Source organism: Temnothorax nylanderi, unplaced genomic scaffold, assembly GCF_030848795.1.
Source record: "Temnothorax nylanderi isolate EJ_2023f unplaced genomic scaffold, tnyl_v1.0 TNYL_tig0486_pilon, whole genome shotgun sequence".
NCBI classification, from domain to species: Eukaryota; Metazoa; Arthropoda; class Insecta; order Hymenoptera; family Formicidae; genus Temnothorax; species Temnothorax nylanderi.
The window spans coordinates 119,379-136,700 of record NW_027249548.1 but is presented as its reverse complement, the minus strand read 5'-3'; the positions used below and the strand labels follow the sequence as shown (position 1 = coordinate 136,700).

General features: G+C 40.9%; 1 protein-coding gene across 2 annotated transcripts in view; it reads left to right on the top strand.

Annotated features, from left to right (window-relative positions):
* Positions 1-63: 63 nt before the first annotated feature.
* The window catches only part of LOC139783289 (xanthine dehydrogenase-like), an 81,188-nt gene continuing 63,929 nt past the window's right edge, over positions 64-17,322 (top strand). The window contains exon 1 of one of the 2 annotated variants that reach the window (XM_071722445.1): positions 64-266. In XM_071722445.1, the coding sequence (XP_071578546.1) occupies positions 256-266 (11 nt within the window). In that variant the 5' untranslated portion in view covers positions 64-255. The remainder of the gene's footprint in view (positions 267-17,322) is intronic. The other variant, XM_071722446.1, reaches the window with a different exon arrangement.

Genomic DNA, 17,322 nt, shown 5'->3' with positions numbered 1-17,322 from the left:
AGAGAGAGAGAGAGAGAGAGAGAGAGAGAGAGAGAGAGAGAGAGAGAGAGAGATTGATTGCTTTTTTTGCTAAAACATTTTTTTACGAATCGTTTGTTAGTCGTTTGTAGATGATTGTTAGACTAATTTAAACATTTGTTAGTTAATAGGTTTTATGCAGAGAGAAACCTGAGAGCGGCCATCCCGCTTCGGGGGACGCCTGTCCTAATCTGCCCTCTGAGGAAGTGGACGTCAACTACGTCGTTACGCTCGGTAATGATACATGGGTTCGTATCCGTGCTATGGTTCGTGTCCGAACTACTCAGATGGAGGGGATATACTGGTCGCGCAAGGCCCTCCTCTGTCCGTGTACGCTCGGCACTCGGCAAGCTTCGAGCGAGGAGAGAAGGGAGACATATGATCTGCTGTCTCCTTCTCTCTTGAGCTGTGACGTAGATGCTTAGCACGCGCCGGCTATACCACGATGCCACGCATTTCGGGTATCGCGTCTCGTGTCTCGCCGAGTGCCGAGTCTCGAGTTGGCAAATCGACGATGCGCTATACGTTACATTTGCGTTTATATTTACAAATTTTAATTTTTATATTTACAAATAAATAAATAAATATATATATATATATATGTATGTATATATATTTGAAATTTATAAATATATAAAGATTGCAAATATAATTAATTAAATAAATATTTATAAACATAAAAACTAAAATTCGTAAATGTAATGTATAGAAATCACCGTTCTATACATATGCTTTTCTATCTAAAAAAGTCTTACATTAAAAACCTTTTACTTTAGCATAATAATTTGGACGAAACGTCGTCCCGATAAATAATCGCTAAGATCTTTCTTATTTATTTTTTTGTTGTTGTTTATTTCATTTAACTCATTTTATTTTAACATTTTACAACATTTATTAAATTATTTCTTGCTTAACAAAATTTGTCTTCTTTGCTGCCCTCGTCCTCCACGTTGCTTGGTCTGCGTCGCTGCTTCTTTCCTCACCGCTTGGCTGGATTCTGGAGTCTCCGTGTGCGTTGAAGAATCTTGCCTCTTTCTCTGAACCGTCTGCGTAGTAGAATTCTGCTTCTCCTGTTGAACCGCCTGCGTCCCCTCGGTGGATCTCCTTATAGGTGAAAGCGGAGGCGGAGAGATTAGAGGTGGTAGGACCCACGGATTCGGTGGAGTAACCCCTCCTGTATCCGGCGTTGACGTCCCTATCTCGAAGGGCCTCTTTCTACTCGGTGGTGTTGTGGCCACAGGAGTCGGGCGACTAGCGCCGAGGATCGGCGACCCAAGGTTAGGACGACCAGTGCCGGGAGTCGTCGTTGAGGACGTGCGACTGGCGCCGGAAGACGGAGAGCGACTAGCGCTGAGAGATGGCAAAGACCGAAAGGTTGAGCGACTTGCGCCAGGAGTCGACTAGGGGCGGCTAGCGCCTGGAGTCGGCGGAGTGCCGGAGACTGGGCGACCGGCGCCGGGAGCAGGGCGCCTTGCGCCGGCAGACAACGGCTTGGAGCCGTGAGCCAGGCGTCCTGCGCCGGAAGCTGGGCGGCTAGCGCCTGGAGGAAGCGGCTGAGCGCCTTCCACAGGGCGTCTAGCGCCTGGGGCTGCGACTGGCGCAACCTCCTTCCTCTTGACCGCAAAGATCTGATCAAGAGGAAGAGGGCGAGTCTTGCGCCTCTTGGTGATCCCTTCCTCGTAGGAACGAGGCGGATCTTTGTTATTAAAAATTCGAGGCGTTTTGATCCTTTTGGTAAACCTCAGGACAAATCGCCGAATCGCCGAATTTCTTCGAAAACGATCGCCTTTATATCCACATCGTGACTGAATTTGAAATACGAGTTACGACATCCATCTATGGGCGACTTTTTGAAAAACTCGGTTGCTAGGAGACACGAAGTCCTGTCAAACAAATCGGGGTATCTGAGATTTGACAGATTGTATCGATCTTTCCAACCTTGTTATCGCGTCGTAAAGTGCATCGTATTCTCCACGACTTCCTGGTGGCTGACGACGACTGCCACATTACCCCCTTCGTTGTTTTTAAGTCAATGTAAAGCGTACAGTCTGCCGAGATACTCTGCCGCTTCGAGTTTTGACTTCCGAAGGAGCTGGAGCGTTATGTTCGCACTCGTGCGTCTCACGTGGTTTCCCAGATTCCTCTTTCTTTGTCAAAATGTAGGCAGGTTTAAGTCGGTCTATCGTTACGTGGACGATCTTTCCGTTGATTCGTAACTTAAAGACTTTATCACCTTTGCTGAGGACTTCGTAAGGGCCATCAAAAGAGGGTTGAAGAGCTCGTGTTGGTGCATCATGCCTGAGAAATACAAATTTTGAATCTTCTAGGCTCTTATGCTGAAACGTTGCAGGCAACCCGTGTCTCTTGACTGGCTGTGGCCGTAAATTCCTCATCGTCTGCCTAAGTTTTTTCAAGAAATTACTCTATCGTTTGTCTGAGAGGATTCTTGCAGAAATTCTCCGGGTAGTCTTATAGTCTCGCCATAAACGAGTTCCGCAGGAGTTGCGAGAAGATCTTCCTTGAACGCCGCTCGGATACCCATCATGATAACAGGAAGTACTTCGGTCCAGGCTTCTGTTGCATGACACTTGATTACCGTCTTGATTTGACGATGCAATCGTTCAACCATGCCGTTAGCTGCAGGATGATAGGCCGTCGTGTGAATATGCATGGTGCCTGTCAGTCTAGTGAGTCGTCGGAACAAGTCGGCCTCGAATTGCCTCCCTTGATCCGTAGTAACTCGAGCTGGAGTACCAAACCTTGCTATCCAATGCGTGAAAAGACTTTCAGCAATCGTTTCAGCCGAAATATCTGCCACCGGTATTGCTTCTGGCCACCTGGTAAATCGATCGATCATCGTGAGGCAGTACCTAAAACCTCGAGAAATTGGTAATGGTCCTACAAGATCTATGTGAACATGCTCAAACCGTCTGGAAGGTCCATTAAATTCACCGATCGGCGATCGATTGTGCCTATGGACTTTTGACTTCTGGCAAGCGATGCAGGCTCTTGTCCACTTATGGCAATCCGCCTTAATTTGTGGCCAAACATACCGCTGTGCGACTAGCTTTGCTGTTGCTCTAGTTCCTGGATGTGACAAACTGTGAAGGGATTGAAAAACTTGTTTTCTGAATTTCTTTGTCACAAAAGGACGAGCAAAAGGCGTAGATGTGTCGCAAAATAAAGTAGTACTTGTTCCAGGAATTGGAACCTTCTCTAGCTTGAGCGAAGAGTTCCCTTTCAGGAGATCCTGTACCTCGGTGTCCTCTTCTTGTGCTCTTGCTAAATCTTCCAGATTGACTGCAGTTTGAATTTCTTCCACTCTCGATAAAGCGTCAGCGACAACATTCTCTTTTCTAGAGATATGTTGAATGTTGGTGGTAAACTGCCCGATATACTGGAGATGCCGCGCTTATCTTGGAGATTGGAGAGCTGTGTTCTGCAACCTGCTGGAAAGCGTAAATTATTGGTTTATGATCAGTGTAAACTGTGAACACTCTTCCTTCAAGCAAATGGCGATAATGCCTGATGGCTAAATAAATTGCCAGAAGCTCTCTGTCGTAAGGACTGTATTTTTGTTGAGCTGGATTCAGTTTCTTGCTGAAAAAAACCAACGGTTGCCAGTCGTCTCCATTTCGTTGCTGGATTACAACACCGATGGCTATATCAGATGCGTCTGTCGTGAGTGCCAACTCTGCTTCTGGTTTTGGATGTGCTAGCAAAGTTGCTCGGGAAAGTGTTAAGGGCAGGTGACTACGAATCAATTACACAAGGATGTACGAGAAATACTTGAGTTTTAATTAGAGAAAAGGCCATAATACAACGTCGAATCAGTCGAATGTAAGAGAATGTGAAAACGCAAGAGAGGAAAGAGGGGAACGTGAACGGGCAGGGTGCCAAACTGTTAAACTGTAAATTTGTGGCGTTGGTGACTTGCTTAGAGAGATTGTGATTGGTCGGCAAAGACAATAATCCCTAACACTCCCGCTTTGGCTTTGCCGCTGCTATTCCCGTCCTCTCTCGTCTTCTTCTACAAGAGGATGTTTGGCATGGACTCCCAGCGCCTCCCGAAGGTGTTGATACTGCTGTCGTGGAAGTGGCTTGGTCAAAATATCCGCGTGCTGTTCCTTTGATGCAACATACTCCAATGTGTACTGTTTTTCTTCATATCGTTCCCGCACGTAATGAAATCGAACGTCGATATGTTTGACCCTTTTATGGAATACGGGATTCTTGATGAGACTTATTCCATGATCAATGTTGTTGGAACGTCCTTGACATTCAAAAGCTCTTTGACGAGGCTTTTCATCCACATAATCTCCTTCGCAGTCTGACATGCCGCCATGTACTCCGCGTCCGTAGTGGATAGCGCGACGACCTGCTGTCTCTGCGAGTTCCATGAGATGGTGTTTGATGCGAGTTTTAGAATGTACCCCGTCGCTGATGTCCGTGTTTCTAAGTTTCCAGCGTAATCTGCGTCGCTATATGCTAGTAATTCTTTCTTCTGTCCGCATTTGAATTAAAGTCCGTAGTTTGTTGTACCTTTGAGATACCTCAAAATCCTTTTGACAGCTTTCCAATGTATCGTTAAAGGCTTCTCCAGGTATCGGCTAACTTGATTCACCGCGTACGCAATATCTGGCCTTGTTGCCACAGCCAAATACTTGAGGCTTCCTACTGCTTTACGATACGATGCTGTTGTGACATCATTTTGGTCTCCCGCTTGCACCGGTGAGTACAGTTCTTGGTGTGGATCTGCTGGAATCGCTACTGGATTTGCGTCTTCCATTTTGAATCGTTCTAGTATCCTTTTTGCATATGTTTCCTGATGTAGAAAGATTGATCCGTCGATTTCTCGTTCGATATGCATGCCCAAGAAAAGATTTGCCTCGTTGTACGTTATTTCGAACTCCTTTTTAAGGACGTTCTCCGGTCCTTATACTAGAGAAAATCGATTTTCTTTAGATTTTCTTAAAACTGTGAATATACGTTAATTTAGGTGTGCTTTATGCGTGGTATAAATTTCAGTACCTCTTCCGGTATAAAAAATAAAGATACTGAGCCTCAAAGTTTCAACTTTTACTAATGAAAAAATTTTCCAGGCCAAACGGTAAGAGATACGAGGTTGGCCAAGAGGACCAAAGTTGCTCCTCTCGTCGAGTTCTATAAGGAAAAAATGCCAAAACTAAAAAAAAATTAAATTTAAAATTTTTTTTTGAAACTTTGAGGCTCAGTATCTTTATTTTTTATACCGGAAGAGGTACTGAAATTTATACCACGCATAAAGCACACCTAAATTAACGTATATTCACAGTTTCAAGAAAATCGATTTTCTCTAGTATAAGAACCGGGGAACGTCCTTAAGCTCGCTAAGAAGTTTGTCGATCAAAGATTCATCCCTCGCTGCAATCAGTCCGTCGTCTATGTAGATTGCCAAAATCAGTCTTTGGTCCTGGCTTGTGAATACACACGGGTCTGCGCTTGTTGCCTTCAACTTGAACTTTTTCAAAAATTTAGTAAAGCGCTTGTTCCAATTGCGCGAAGCCTGCTTCAGTCCATACAAACTGCGTTTCAGCCTGCAGATTCTTCCACTTCCGTCTTTGTATCCTTCCGGTTGCTCCATGTAAATTGTTTCCTCGATGTCACCGTAAAGGAAGGCAGTTTTTACATCGAATTGCTTTAACTGCATGTGCTCGGATGAAGCCACGGCGAGGGTAGCTCGGATCGAATTGAATCGAACTACGGGGCTGAAGGTTTCTTGGTAGTCGATTCCCTCCCGCTGCTTGAATCCACGCGCGACTAGTCTCGCTTTGTATCGTCGGACGTTGCCGTTGGTATCCTTCTTTAGCTTATACGTCCATTTGCAATCTATGACTCTTGAATCCTTTGGCGCTTCTACAAGCTCCCACACTTGGTTCTTCGTCAGTGATTCGATCTCCTCGTTTATTGCTGCCCGCCATTTCGCTGCTTCTTCGCTCCTGATAGCTTCTTGATAGGAGAGAGGTTTTTGGCTCGTGGCTAGGAAAGGATTATTCACGTTGGCAAGTTGATATCTTGTTGGTGCTTTTAGAGTCGTTCTGTCCCTGAGTTGATATCCTCTGTCCGGTGGTTGATCTTGATCGTTGTCGGGGTTTACTTCTCCCACTGCGTCCTCAGATTCGACAGGCTCGACATCTGATTCAGATGCATCTTCATTCCTTTGTATCTCGGGTTCCAATTCCTCGTCGCTTATCGTCGATTTGGTTTCGGAGTCGGAGTCCTCATTTTCGATCAGATTTCGTTTTTCGTTGAACCATATCTTGTTATCTTCACGTTTTCCAGGTGCAACAATCCGATTAATTCTTCCTAAGAAAGCAACATCCCTTACCGTCTCGATTTTGTTGTTGTCGGGAAATCATACGCGAAATCCTTTAGTCTCGTCGCCATATCCAACAAAGTATCCCTTTTTCGCTTTAGTGTCCAATGCTCGACGTTTCTCTTTCGGCACGTGGACGTAGACCTCTTCACCAAAAACATGTAGATGTTTTATTTCCGGTTTCCGTTGAAACCAGAGTTCCCATGGCGTGGCTCCTTTGACGCTGCTCGTCCCAGTGCGATTCATCACGCTGACAGCTGTGTTTATAGCTTCCGCCCAAAATATTGCACTAAACCCACCGTCAAGCATAAGTGTGCGCCCTGCTTCCTTTAGGGTGCAATTGTCTCTTTCCGCAGAACCATTTTGTTCGAGGGTGTATTTCACCGTCCGCTGATGCCTTATTCCGAGCTTATCTGTTATTGCTTTCATCTCGCTGTTAACGAATTGGGGCCGTTGTCTACTATTTACTCCTCTGTAATCCCCACAAGGTCTCCATGCGCCCCCCTTCTTGGGAACCATATGTAGAGGCGAAGACCAGCTGCTTTTTGAAACACGAATAATTCCTTCCTGAAGCAGGAGATTAAACTCAGCTTTTGCTGCCTTGAGTTTATCGGGAGCCAGTCTTCGTGGTCGACAAGTAACTGGAGGTCCTGGAGTTGTTTTAATGTAGTGCTCTGTTGAATGTTTTGCAACTCGAGCACCAGGAGTCTCCCTCAGGAGTCTCATCTCTAATGAGCCCTGGGAATTCCGCCAGGATTTTATGGTATTTATTCTCTATGGCAAGGACTTTCAACGATTCTATCGTTTCTGAGCCAGCTGATCCTTTAGCATGGATTTGTGTTTTGCCATCCAACAGGATTCTCTTCTGCAAGTCTGGCAGTAAATGATAGTAAGCTAGGAAGTCTGCTCCTATGATTGGTTAAGAGACGTTGGCAACACGAACCTCCAAGGAAATGCACGTCGCAATCCGAACTCTGGCTGAAGAGTGACCCATCCGTATGTCGCAATTGTTGAACCGTTTGCTGCGAACAATTCGTAATTTGTAGGTTTGACAAGTCCTGACCTTGGAAATGCGTTCACATCAGATCCGGTATCTATAAGAAAACGCCTTTTTATTACCTGGCAAGTTACGAAGAGGCGGCGGGGCTTTGGGGCTGATTCACTGGCCGCCATCAGTGACTGCTCTGATCTTTTTCCATCTTGAAAGCGCACGGTTGCGTGCACTTCTTTGCCTTGTCACCAAAACGATTATGGTAGAAGCAATTTTTTTCATTATAATCTTTCGATTTCGACTGACTTCTACTTTGGCTTCGGCTTCGATCTCTTTTTGCATCGAATTTCTTCTTTGATCTATCTCTAGAGAGACGCGTCGTGAGCGACGACCTGTTTGGTCAAAGCCAAAATTTGCTCTTCTAGCGTTTAAAAAAAAACCACCAGTTGATGTGGCAGCTCTCACGGCTTTACTCGACATTTCATGTATGCGGTCTGCCTGCTCTGCCACATCGTTTAGCGGATTGTCGATTCGGGTTGCAAGAACCATTTGCATCTGCGTCGGGAGCCTTCCAAGCCAGAGAGTTCGTAAGAGTGAATCTGGAACATTGCTTCCGGCAAGAGTTCGGAGATGCCGAAGAAATTGGGACGGCTTCCGGTCTCCAATCTCTTCTAATTCTAGAAGTTGACGAGTTCGTTGCTCCTGTGAGACTGTTAATCTTTGGATCAACGCCCTCTTGACTGCCTCATATTTATTTTCCTGAGGAGGCTGCGTAATAATATCCTTGATCTCTTTGATTTGCCGGGAATCCAGCTGCGCAATGGCGCACGAGTATTTCGTTGTATCTGTAGTAATTCCACTGAGAATAAACTGCCCTTCAAGCTGGGCGAATCATAACTCTGGTTCATCGTTCCAAAAGGGCGGTATTCTGACCGACACTCTTCCGACTTGGTTCTCATCGTTGAATATGACTCTGCCGTCACCTTCCATTTCTGTATCTTAGCGATCACGTCGGGGTCACCAATTTGGACGAAACGTCGTCCCGATAAATAATCGCTAAGATCTTTCTTATTTATTTTTTTTGTTGTTGTTTATTTCATTTAACTCATTTTATTTTAACATTTTACAACATTTATTAAATTATTTCTTGCTTAACAAAATTGGTCTTCTTTGCTGCCCTCGTCCTCCACGTTGCTTGGTCTGCGTCGCTGCTTCTTTCCTCACCGCTTGTCTGGATTCTGGAGTCTCCGTCTGCGTTGAAGAATCTTGCCTCTTTCTCTGAGCCGTCTGCGTAGTAGAATTCTGCTTCTCCTGTTGAACCGTCTGCGTCCCCTCGGTGGATCTCCCTATAGGTGAAAGCGGAGGCGGAGAGATTAGAAGTGGTACGACCCACGGATTCGGTGGAGTAACCCCTCCTGTATCCGGCGTTGACGTCCCTATCTCGAAGGGCCTCTTTCTACTCGGTGGTGTTGTGGCCACAGGAGTCGGGCGACTAGCGCCGAGGATCGGCGACCCAGGGTTAGGACGACCAGTGCTGGGAGTCGTCGTTGAGGACGGGCGACTGGCGCCGGGAGACGGAGAGCGACTGGCGCTGAGAGATGGCAAAGACCGAAAAGTCGAACGACTTGCGCCAGGAGTCGACGAGGAGCGGCTAGCGCCTGGAGTCGGCGGAGTGCCGGAGACTGGGCGACCGGCGCCGGGAGCAGGGCGCCTTGCGCCGGCAGACAACGGCTTGGAGTCGTGAGCCAGGCGTCCTGCGCCGGAAGCTAGGCGGCTAGCGCCTGGAGGAAGCGGCTGAGCGCCTTCCACAGGGCGTCTAGCGCCTGGGGCTGCGGCTGGCGCAATCTCCTTCCTCTTGACCGCGAAGATCTGATCAAGAGGAAGAGGGCGAGTCTTGCGCCTCTTGGTGATCCCTTCCTCGTAGAAACGAGGCGGATCTTTGTTATCAAAAATTTGAGGCGTTTTGATCCTTTTGGTAAACCTCAGGACAATTCGCCGAATCGCCGAATTTCTTCGAAAACGGTCGCCTTTATATCCACATCGTGACTGAATTTGAAATACGAGTTACGACATCCATCTATGGGCGACTTTTTGAAAAACTCGGTTGCTAGGAGACACGAAGTCCTGTCAAACAAATCGGAGTATCTAAGATTTGACAGATTGTATCGATCTTTCCAACCTTGTTATCGCGTCGTAAAGTGCATCGTATTCTCCACGACTTCCTGGTGGCTGACGACGACTGCCACAATAATATTTAAATTTAATATTTAAATGCATACCAATAATTATATTATTAACTATATTGAGAGAAAAAAATGGTAGTTTATAATGTTCCTTTTACTCTTATTAAATTTATTTTACCTGTGCATGTTCAAGCGGCCAAATTACGAGCAACAACAGAAGGATATTGGATAAAAATATAAACACTTTATTAAATAAACAATACACATGGGTAACATTTCGACTGTACTTATAATTAGTCTTCTTCGGAACGGATTACTATAAATATAAAAGAAGAAGATAAATATCAAAACATGATAATGTTTAAATTAAACATAGGGGAGACCGGGGCTAAACAGTCTGGTTTTTTTCGGTGCCGATTTTTAACAACAAAATAAATAATTTTAGTTAAATGTGGTATACCACTGTAAAGAGTGAACCTTTAGCTACAAAATTTATTAAGGAAATTTTTATCTACGTCGCTTTGTTTAACCGGTATAGAGCAAAAACGACAACGGTGGAAAAATTGAAATCTCAAAAATGCCGGGGCTAATCGGTCCCCCCCCGGGGCTAATCGGTCACACTGCATTTTCAATACATATACGTACATCTAATCCTGAAAAATGATAGGATACATTTTAATAATTGTTTTTTAAGAGAAAAATATAAAAATTTATTTAAAATTTTTATGCGAAACATTATTAAAAAATAATTGTTTTACCTATTCCATAAAACAATTCAGGCACGTGAATACAGAGGTTAACCAAATCGTAAACTCCCCAACGGCACGTCACATTGTCAACGCGGGCAACCACGGGGAACACGCGTGAAGGCGTTCCGGTGCCATAGGATCAGCGCGGACCCTCGAGCAACCTAACCAAGCCGCGTTTCTCGCGGGGGAGCGATAAATAGCGACAGGGGTGTTAGAAAAGCTCGCGGTGGAGCGCGACCATTTTACCGACTCGACGGCGTCCTCGCGCCGATTCCTCGACGCGCCGCCGACGACGACGACGACGACGACGACGACGACGACGACGACGACGACGACGACGATGACCACCACCGACACCACCACCACTACAACGGCGGCGACAATGACGCCGAGACGATGCGGCGAACGCTGGACGATGCGGTCGCACGCGCGACTGTCACTGACACAACGACAACGACCAACAACGACGATTTACCGCGGCCGGGAGTCGGGACGATCTACCGCGCGCGCAGCATGTCAACTCTCGCGCGGAAATCGCGGGATCTCAGAGCCGTGCCGTGCCTCGCCGTACCTCGCCGACGTGCCGTGAGCGCGAGCGATCTCGAAAACGACGGTCCGCCATCTTTTCGGTCGGCCAAAACACCCGTTTTGCGACGATACGTGCGTACCATTTCTCTCTTACACAAACTGACGCACGTGCAAGGGAAGACAGAATCACGCTCGAGGGAAACCTAACTTGAAATCACCGTGAGCTGAAGTCGTGCGCCCGGCGCGCCACAATGACGAGATTAGCCCGATTAGCCCCGGGTGCTTGTAGACTGATTAGCCCCAAGCACAAGTTTCAGGTTTGATCGCCCATGAAATATTAGACATCAACAATAATGAAAAAACTACACTGGATTCGTGTTCAGCATGCATTACTCTTTATAATCACGTACCTCGAGATTTGGAGAGCAAATATTATTGCAGATATTACAAAATTTCCACGCGCAGAAAATTTCACTTTCACCTTCCGAAAACACGTTTGCCCTCGTAAAAATCATATCACGGCAGGTAACCTGCCGAAACTCCGTTGGTCACATGGGTACCATAAGTAGCGTTTACAATGTTAATAGCGAGTTCGCACAATATACAGGTTCCGAGATATTTGATTAGACGTATATACCCCGTAGACTTTTTAGCCCCGGTCTCCCCTACTAAAACATTAAACATTATAGTCTAGACTAAAACATTCTCCTAATAATATAAACAAAATAAACAATAATCTAAATTGAATCACAAATATAAAAACGCCCGAATAATCGAATGAAACCATGACAAGATAAATTTATATTTATATTGAGAAGTGGTAAAATCTCTTCCGTCAGGACGAGAATGTAAAAAATTATTAACGGGGGTATTCTGATTTAAAAGATCTTCAAAATAGATATTGTTCGGGAATCGCCGGGTACACAATTTCTACCCAGCGGATCGCGACCGCTTATTATTATTTCGCTTATTATTGTGTTGAAGCTTCTTAAAGCCACGCGTACCGCGCCTCGTTTCAATACACCGATCCAATAGTTCGCCGTTCTTGATCACGCACCTCCTGCGTGATCGTCGAAACCTGCTCATCCGCTCTCGCGTACCGCGCTAGGGCAGAGTTCGCTACCGAATCCCGAGCGATACACAGCTATCACACTAAGCTGTCGGGTACGGATGATCGCAACCGTGTTCGAGCCTGTAACGCGCCGAACATCTCGCCTCAGTTCTTTAATAAAACCTTGAGTTTCAACTGCAAAGTTTGTGACTGACATTCCGCCTTGGCGTGCGAGCCTTCTGATAAGGCTGTGCCAGCCTGTGCATTAAACAGATATTTTTCAGGAATTTTTTATAGGGAAACGAAGAAAGTGAATAACGTTAAACTTTGCATGTTCTCTTCACCTTATTTTAAAATTTTATTTTTATTTTTTAAGTAACAAAAATGCTTTTCCTTTCTATATTATAGGTATTCTGGTCATTAGAAGGTATAAACGACAGACGGTGTAAATAATTCTAACTGTTCTAGGTATCTGAAACGCAAAAAGCTAAAATTTTCTTATTCAGAAGAAGTATATGTGGCTATCGTCTGAACTAGAACTAAACCAATATTTCCATTCTAGGCGGCTTTTTTGTTAAAAATATTATAACTTTTTTCAAAATTTTATTAGTATTTTATTAAAAGAAAGAACTAATAAACAATGTTTATTCTAGTTCAGACGATAGCCATCACTTATTTTGAATAAGAAAGTTTTTGGTTTTTATGTTTCTGATACCTAGAACAGCTAGAATTATTTACTTCGTCTCTCATTTACGTCTTTTAGTGATCAAGATATAACATAGAAAAGAAGAACATTTTTCTTACTTAAAAAATAAAAATATATTCTTAAAATAAGATCAAAAAAACATGCAAAGTTTAACGTTATTCGCTTTCTTCGTTCCCCTATAAAAAATTCCTGAAAAATACTTATTTTTAAAGACCTTCTCCGGCTCCAGTCGTGCTCAACTTGTATTCATGCTTAAAAAGAAAAATTCATTTTACTGAAGTTAATTGTTTATATACAAAATATTACATATAACATCTAAAAAATAAGAAGTTAACTTCACGCGTGAGAACTCATGCGGCGTTGCCAAGTAACTGACGCCTCTTCTCTTCTGTCATTCTGAACCGAGCGAAAAATTCATCAAATCGCGTACTTTACACAAATATTTCTCGAAAACAAGTACCGCAAGGGTTGACACTTATCGCATATTATTTCTATTTTTATGGAGCATCATATACTAGTTTTTCAAAAACATTTAGAGAAAACTTTTTTCACAATTTATTATAATGTCTGTTTCACAATAGCTCGAAATAGGAATTCCATGTTAAAAGTTGAAACTTTGAAGCTCAGTATCTCGATTTTTAATACCGCAAGAGGTAGGTACTGAAATTTATACCACGCATAAAGCACACCTAAATTAACGTATATTCACAGTTTCAAGAAAATCTAGAGAAAATCGATTTTCCGGAGAACGTCCTTAAGATCTTTCAAACCAGAATACGCCCTTGTAATTTATTATTTGTCATTAACATATTGTTATTAATTACATACATATAAGTGTGAGAAAGCATATGGTACAAAATAATTCAATATTCAAATTATTGTAATAATAAAGAAATCAATTATTTACATTTTCTACTGTGTGTGCGTGTGTGTGTGATATTATTGACAAGTTTTTTTGCACATTTACATTTTTTTGCAGATTTCTTTTACACTCTTAACTTTCACAAGTGTGATGTCAAATACAGATAAGATTTTTATTTATCTGTTATAAGCGTGACTTCTCAAATGCAAGATTTTGATAATAATCAAACGTTTAACATTTTCAATCTGCAAACAAGTGACCAGCAATATCATCCACAGCATGTAGTCTTAAAATACTACGATCTTCTCTAGAAGCACTAGCATATAATTTATTCGCCGACATTACGAATTTCTTCTGCAACAATCACATAAAATATTGAACAGTTTTCTTGAACGGTTGTAACAACGTCTGCATGCCCTTGCATCAGTGACCGCTGTTACACGGCGCCGTTAATCGGGTTTAATAACATCGGTAGTTCTTAGACTAGCCAATCACACTCATTCTTCAGAAGAAGTGAATAGCTGTGATTTGCCAGCCTAAGAACTACCGATGTTATTAAACCCGACGTGTAACAGCGGTCATTAACCCTCCGAGGCCACACCTCTTTTTTTAATACGCCCCGGCCACGCGCGTGTGAATATGAAAATCCAATTTGTATTTCTAAACATCGTAAATATTATTAATTAAACAGACATATTTTACATTTAATTATATATATTTGTGTATTTTTATGTTGTAAATTTTTTATCACACACAAGCGTCTTGCCGTTGATTATATTATTATTGTCATTAAGCTTTTAAAAAATAATATTTATTATATTTAGAAAAACAAATTGCATTTGCATACTCACACGCGCATTAAATGCATTAAAGAAATTTAAAATATATTTTAAAAGTTAAGATAAGTTTATGTCTCTATATATAAACTCTTTCTTCCAAGTCTGTCAAAATTTTTTGAAAGAAGAACATTTGAGACAGCATTTTCTTTAAAGAAGAATAAACATTTTTTAATAGAATTATTATTTTAGAATGAGAATGTGAGCAATACCTTAACGAATTAATAATGCAAGGACATACAGACGTTGTTACAACCATTCGAGAAAACTGTTCAACATTTTATGTGTTGCTGCAGAAGAAATTCGTAATGTCGGCGGACAAATTATACGCTAGTGATGCTAGAAAAGATCATAGTATTTTAAGGCTATATGCTGTAGATGATATTGCTTGACCCTCGTTTGCAGTTTGAAAATATTTGATTATTAAAAACGTTTGATTATTAAAATCTTGCATTCGAAATAACGCTTATAACAGATAAACAAAAATCTTGTTTGTATTTGACATCACACTTGTGAAAATTAAGCGTGTAAAAAATCTGCAAAAGAAATGTAAACGTACAAAGAAACTATTGTCAATAACATCACACATACACACACAGAAGAAAATGTAAATAATTGATTTTTTTTTATTATTATTACAATAATTTGAATATTGAAATTATTTTATACCATATGCTTTCTAATACTTATATGTATATAATTAATAACAATATATTAATAACAAACAATAAATTAAGGGCGTATTCTGGTTTGAAAGGTCTTAAAAATAGGTATTTTTCATACATAGGAATTTTTTATAGCGGAACAAAGAAAGCGAATAACGTTAAACTTTGCATGTTCTTTAACCTTATTTTAAGAATATATTTTTATTTTTTAAGTAAAAAAAATGCTATTTTTTTCTATGTTATATCCTGATCACTAGAAGGTGTAAATGACAGACGGAGTAAATGATTCTGGCTGTTCTATAGGTATCAGAAACCCAAAAACAAAAAATTTTCTTATTCAGAATAAGTGTGGTTATTGTCTGAACTAGAATAAACATTATACGTATTAGTTTTTTTTCTTTTAATAAAATACTAACAAAATTTAAAAAAAAGTTATAATATTTTTAATAATATAAGAGAAATAAGACCGTTTTATGACCGTTATACAATCAATCAATATATTAAATAAGCCGTTTACGGTTCGAGCTTGGATCTTAATAGCCTAATAATATTTTTTATGTACTACACGTATATTTTTTTCAACCTTAATAAACTGCGCGCTTACTAACTTGTCATACTTAAAACACAGCTCCTGTTGGAGTAGTAAATTCTTTACTATTATTTAAATCGATTCAATTAGAGGGGAGTGAGGGGATTTTACTACTCTAATAGGAGCTGTGTTGTAAGTCTGACAAGTTAGTCGGCGCGTAGTTTATTAAGATTGAAAAAAATATGTGAATATAGTATATAAAAAATATTATTAGGCTACTATAAAATCCAAGCTCAGACCGTAAATGGTTTATTTAATATTAATTAAGAATATTTTTGATAAAAAGGCCGCCTAGAATGGAAATATTGGTTTAGTTCTAGTTCAGACGATAGCCACATATACTTCTTCTGAATAAGAAAATTTTAGCTTTTTGCGTTTCAGATACCTAGAACAGCTAGAATTATTTATACCGTCTGTCATTTATACCTTCTAGTGACTAGAATATCTATAATATAGAAAGGAAAAGCATTTTTGTTACTTAAAAAATAAAATAAATTTTTAAAATAAGTTGAAGAGAACATGCAAAGTTTAACGTTATTCACTTTCTTCGTTTTCCTATAAAAAATTCCTGAAAAATATCTATTTTGAAGATCTTTTAAATTAGAATACCCCCGTTAATAATTTTTTACATTCTCTTCCTGACGGAAGAGATTTTACCACTTCTCAATATAAATATAAATTTATCTTGTCATGGTTTCATTCGATTATTCCGGCGTTTTTATATTTGTGATACAATTAGATTATTGTTTATTTTGTTTATATTATTAGGTGATTGTTTAATGTTTTAGTCTAGACTAATTTTTAATGTTTTAGTACTTTAACTTGAACATTAATTATCATGTTTTTTGATATTTATCTTCTTCTTTCGTAGTAATCTGTTCCGAAGAAGACTAAGTACAGTCGAAACGTTAACCATGTGTATTGTTTATTTAATAAATTGTTTTTATTTTAATCCAATATCCCCCTGTTTTGTTCTCGTGATTTGGCCGCTTAAACATTCATAGCTAATATAAATTTAATAAGAGTAAAAAAAACATTATAAATTACCTTTTTTTCTCGATATAGTTAATATATAATTATTATTATCTATTTAAATATTAAATTTAAATACTATTATGCTAAAGTAAAGGTTTTTAATGTAAGACTTTTTTTAGATAGAAAAGCATATTGGCCAGAACGGAGATTTCTATACATTATATTTACGAATTTTAGTTTTTATGTTTATAAATATTTATTTAATTAATTATATTTGCAATCTTTATATTTCAAATATATATTAGGGGAGACCGGGGCAATTCGTGACAATACGAAAAATTTCCCGCGCGGATAACTTCTATGCATTTGCTGGTAGAAACCTGTATTACAGACCATAGATGGGTCTAATGGTCTTCTATATTAGAACAAAATTCGGTGTGCGTATCTACTATGTTTCGTTGTCAGTGGCGGAAAAAGTGTTTACCTCGTGTAAAAGTAAATTTTTGAATCCACGGATATTTTGTATTCAATACGAAGCAATTGCTTCCAGATTTGAAACGGTAAGTTTTACTTGTTCACCTGGCATTTACACACACATGTGTAACGCAGGTTGCAAGCATTTATTTCGTGTCTGGGTTTTTCGGACCACGAAAGATAAAAAGGGACGCTGGGGCATTTCGTGACATGACCGCCTGGGGTAATTCGTGACACATTGCGTGAACAATCCTGGGGAAACGATGACGATATATGACATCCCTTCGATCGTCACCGATTCTTTGCCTTTAGCCACAACAAGTACAAACATCAGGGCCGG